Source organism: Helobdella robusta (assembly GCF_000326865.2).
Source record: "Helobdella robusta unplaced genomic scaffold HELROscaffold_2, whole genome shotgun sequence".
Lineage (NCBI taxonomy): Eukaryota > Metazoa > Annelida > Clitellata > Rhynchobdellida > Glossiphoniidae > Helobdella > Helobdella robusta.
The window spans coordinates 1,482,997-1,486,705 of NW_008704083.1; the positions used below are offsets into that span (position 1 = coordinate 1,482,997).

The 3,709-nt window shown below is 37.1% G+C and overlaps 1 protein-coding gene across 1 annotated transcript; it reads left to right on the forward strand.

Annotated features, from left to right (window-relative positions):
* Nucleotides 1–894: 894 nt before the first annotated feature.
* On the forward strand, nucleotides 895–3,474 carry HELRODRAFT_160039 (hypothetical protein; the record flags this gene model as incomplete). Its single annotated transcript, XM_009017060.1, has 2 exons — nucleotides 895–1,029; nucleotides 1,198–3,474. The coding sequence occupies 2 exons, from the start codon at nucleotides 895–897 to the stop codon at nucleotides 3,472–3,474; spliced, it is 2,412 nt and encodes an 803-aa protein (XP_009015308.1).
* Between the last annotated feature and the right edge of the window lie 235 nt (nucleotides 3,475–3,709).

Below are 3,709 nucleotides of genomic sequence, written 5' to 3' on the forward strand. Positions count from 1 at the left end.
ATGTGTGTGTGTGTGTGTGTGTTTGTATGTGTGTTTGTGTTTGTATGTGAGTATGTATGTGTGCGTGTTGTATGTTTACGTGTATGTGTGTTTGTATGTAAAAATGAGAATTGATAGGAAATTATTTATCAGTGTTACACGCAAAATTAAGTTAGGCAGATTGATAGATTGCTGAGACCATCATCATCATCACCATCGTCATCATTACCATCACCATCATCACTATCATCACCATCATCACTATAAACTTTTTCATTATCAGCAGCTGCAACTGCAACAACAGAACATCATCATCATCGCCATCTTTTTTTATTTTATCTTTTACAGTTCGGTGATATTCGAAATTCAGTTTTCAATTTTGTTGGCATCATCAATCAGCACAAGTTTCATGGTTGACTGATTGATCGATTGATTGAGTGGCTGAATGAATGAATGAATGAACGAACGAACGAACGAATAAATGCATGAACGAATGAACGAATGGACGAATGAATGAATAAATCGATGATTGAATGAATGAATGAATGATTGATTGGTTGGCTAGTTAAGTAAATGAGTTAATTGAGTTAGAAAAATTAACGTGTTGTATGTATTGATTTATATATAATAATGTTTATTAACAAAGAATTATATTTTATTCTATCCTTTTTCAGATAAAAACAGAGATTAACAATTTTTTGAATTTGTAGACGATAATAAAAAACACAACATCAACTGCAGTAACAACAACAACAACAACAACAACAACGACAACGACAACAATAGCACAACAACAACAACAATCCTGATAATGATGACGACGACGACGATGACATAAACATTAAAGTTGACAAATACCTAGCCGTCAATCAAAATAATAACGACATCAATACTGCGAATGATTCTTTTAAAGTAATGCCCAACAACAACAACAACAACAAGATCAACAGCAACAACAATAATAATAATAACAATAATAATAATAATAAGTTCGCAGACGTCCGGAATGAGGTAACAGACATGGCGGAGAAATGTTGCAATGGCGGCAAAGTTAGTGATGATGATGATGGTGGTGGTGATGATGATTTTGATAGTGGTGATGATTATTTTGATTATGTTGTTGATGATGATGGTGATGATGATGTTGATGATAATGATGATTATGACGTCAACAAGTTGGCTATGTGACATCATCAGATGATGAATGACGTTTGCCAGGTATCTCATCATTCAGATGCCGATTCCGATTGCTGCATTGCAAGTGACGTCATCCTCAACAACAACAACAATAACATCAACAACAACAAAACAGAAACATCGACAATTTCAACGACATCTCATTTAGTTCCGTGGTCAGTTCTGGACAAAGAAGAATTTCAATCAATCGTAGAACTAGCCATTTCAGATATGATGTCACTTCCGGTTAAATTTTCAAGTGACGTAGTTGGTAAAAATAAAAAATTACTTAGCGCTAATTTTGTGAAAAAAGAAATTCAGAACACTGGCGAAAATAATGAAAATAACAACAGCAACAGCAGCAGCAGCAGCAGCCATTCATCTGACTTATCTATGAAGCCAGAATCAAACTCAAACTGGATCAAAATTCCATCTTCAAACTCAGATCCACTTTTAAAAGCAACTGACAATGACGTCATCAGCAAGTACAACAACAATAACGATGACAACATCAACTGCAGCACCAACAACAACCACAACAATAACAACAACAACGACAAAGTGATTGACGTAAAAAGAATAAAAAACGAAACTAAAGCCGAAAACCAAACCGAAATCAAACGGGAATTTTTTCCCCAAAAATCCAGTGCCGAAATGGCTCAAACAAATTTGGCGGATGTGAAGAGTAGAGGGTTTTTATCAATTGAAAATATTTTAAATGAAAGTTACAAGTATTCAAATTTTACAAATTTGCATGATTCCGTCTGCAAATTGTCAATCTCAAATAATAATACCCTTTCTTGGAAATCTCCAACATCATCATCATCATCATCATCCCTATCATCATCATCTTCTTCATCATCATCATCATCATCGTGCACATCACCATCATCATTATCACCATCATCTTCCATTTCGAGAACGTGGACTAATGGATCGGTGACACCATCGTCATCAGCATCATCGCCAACTTCCGGTCAAGGCAGGCCTAAAACGATGACGTCATTGAGAATGCCCCAACTACTTGTCCATACGTCATTTTCATCATCAGTTTCCTCCCCATCTCCGTCATCATTATCGCCATCGTCGCCAACTTCACCGACATCTTCATCATCATTTCATCAACCACCATGGCCACCATCATCACCATCATCAGCAGCAGCAACAGCAACAGCCACAATAGCAACCACAACGGCCAAAACATACGATCATCTTCCAATGCTACTCCCAATAACACCAGCAACATCTGAGCAAATACTCTGCAATCAAGAATTGATCAAACAACAACAGCAACATCAGCATCAACAACAAATCTTCTACATGACGTCATCGCTATTTCACACTTCCGGCTGGATAGGATTGGATAAAAAAATGCTGAAAGATTTGGTGGATAATCTATCTGAGGATTCGATAAAGCGAGATCAAAGGCGCGATACATTTCTAATGGACTACGAGAATAACTTACATTTCATTCCAAACAGCCCTGCCATGCTACAAAATTATCAAAATTTCGTTAAAAGAGAGAACTACAACGACATAACCGGGTTTTTATATCGAGAAAACCACGTCATGAAGCCCGTTTCGCAGTTTGGTTATAACGAATATAACATAAATACAAATATCTTTAGCAAAGAAACGAACGCGGCTGACAAATTAACAACAGAAAAAGAATTCATGACGCGGAAACGTAGAAGAAGTGAAGAAATGAAGAAGAAGAAAGAAAGAAATTCATCAACATCGGCGTGTGTGACGTCAACCACAATGGCGGAAAACGAGATGGACCCCAAGGCTCTCGATAATTCGAAGTCGAATGGAGCGGAAAGAAAAATAGCTAAAGAGCCGTGGGTTAGCGTCGATAAGAGTTTAGTTCTTAGTGTCGTTGAGTCGTTAGTCGGGAAGTTATATGGCGATGATGTAGGAAGAACAAATCCGCTCAATAGCGTTGAGAATAAAAATGCTAATCCCACTCGCAATCCCATCCACAATCCCAATCCTGATTCTAACCATCCCGGCAACTATAGCATTAGCTTTCTGTCCAAGTCGATAGGTGTTGATCAGCAGGGCAGCCATCCAGATGAGCGTCAGTCGCAGGAGCAGCAGTCAGCTACGGAGAAAGACAACATCGGAAAATGGAAAAATGATCTGATGAGGAGATTAAGAAACAATTCCTCCACCAAACATCATCAACATCAACATCTTCATCAGCATCAGCAGCAACAACATCATCATCAGCAACAGCAGCAGCAACAACAACAGCAACAGCAGTTTAACTGCTGGATCGCCAAATCTAATCAAAAGCAAAAAGTCATTTACAGTTAGAAAATGTACGGAGAGTTTTCTATTCAATATTTACTTGTCGTTATTCGTCACGTCCATCTAATTGTATATTTTTTTTAAACAGAATCGTTTCAGCTTTCGTCTAGTCAGAGGCGCATTTAATTGCAAATAACCTAACGTTTCAGCTAATTATTTTTGAATATAGAAAATATTTAATTATCTATTTATTCATTTACTGAATGTTTCAAACGCTCGTTTATTCGTTGAGTGTTTCATT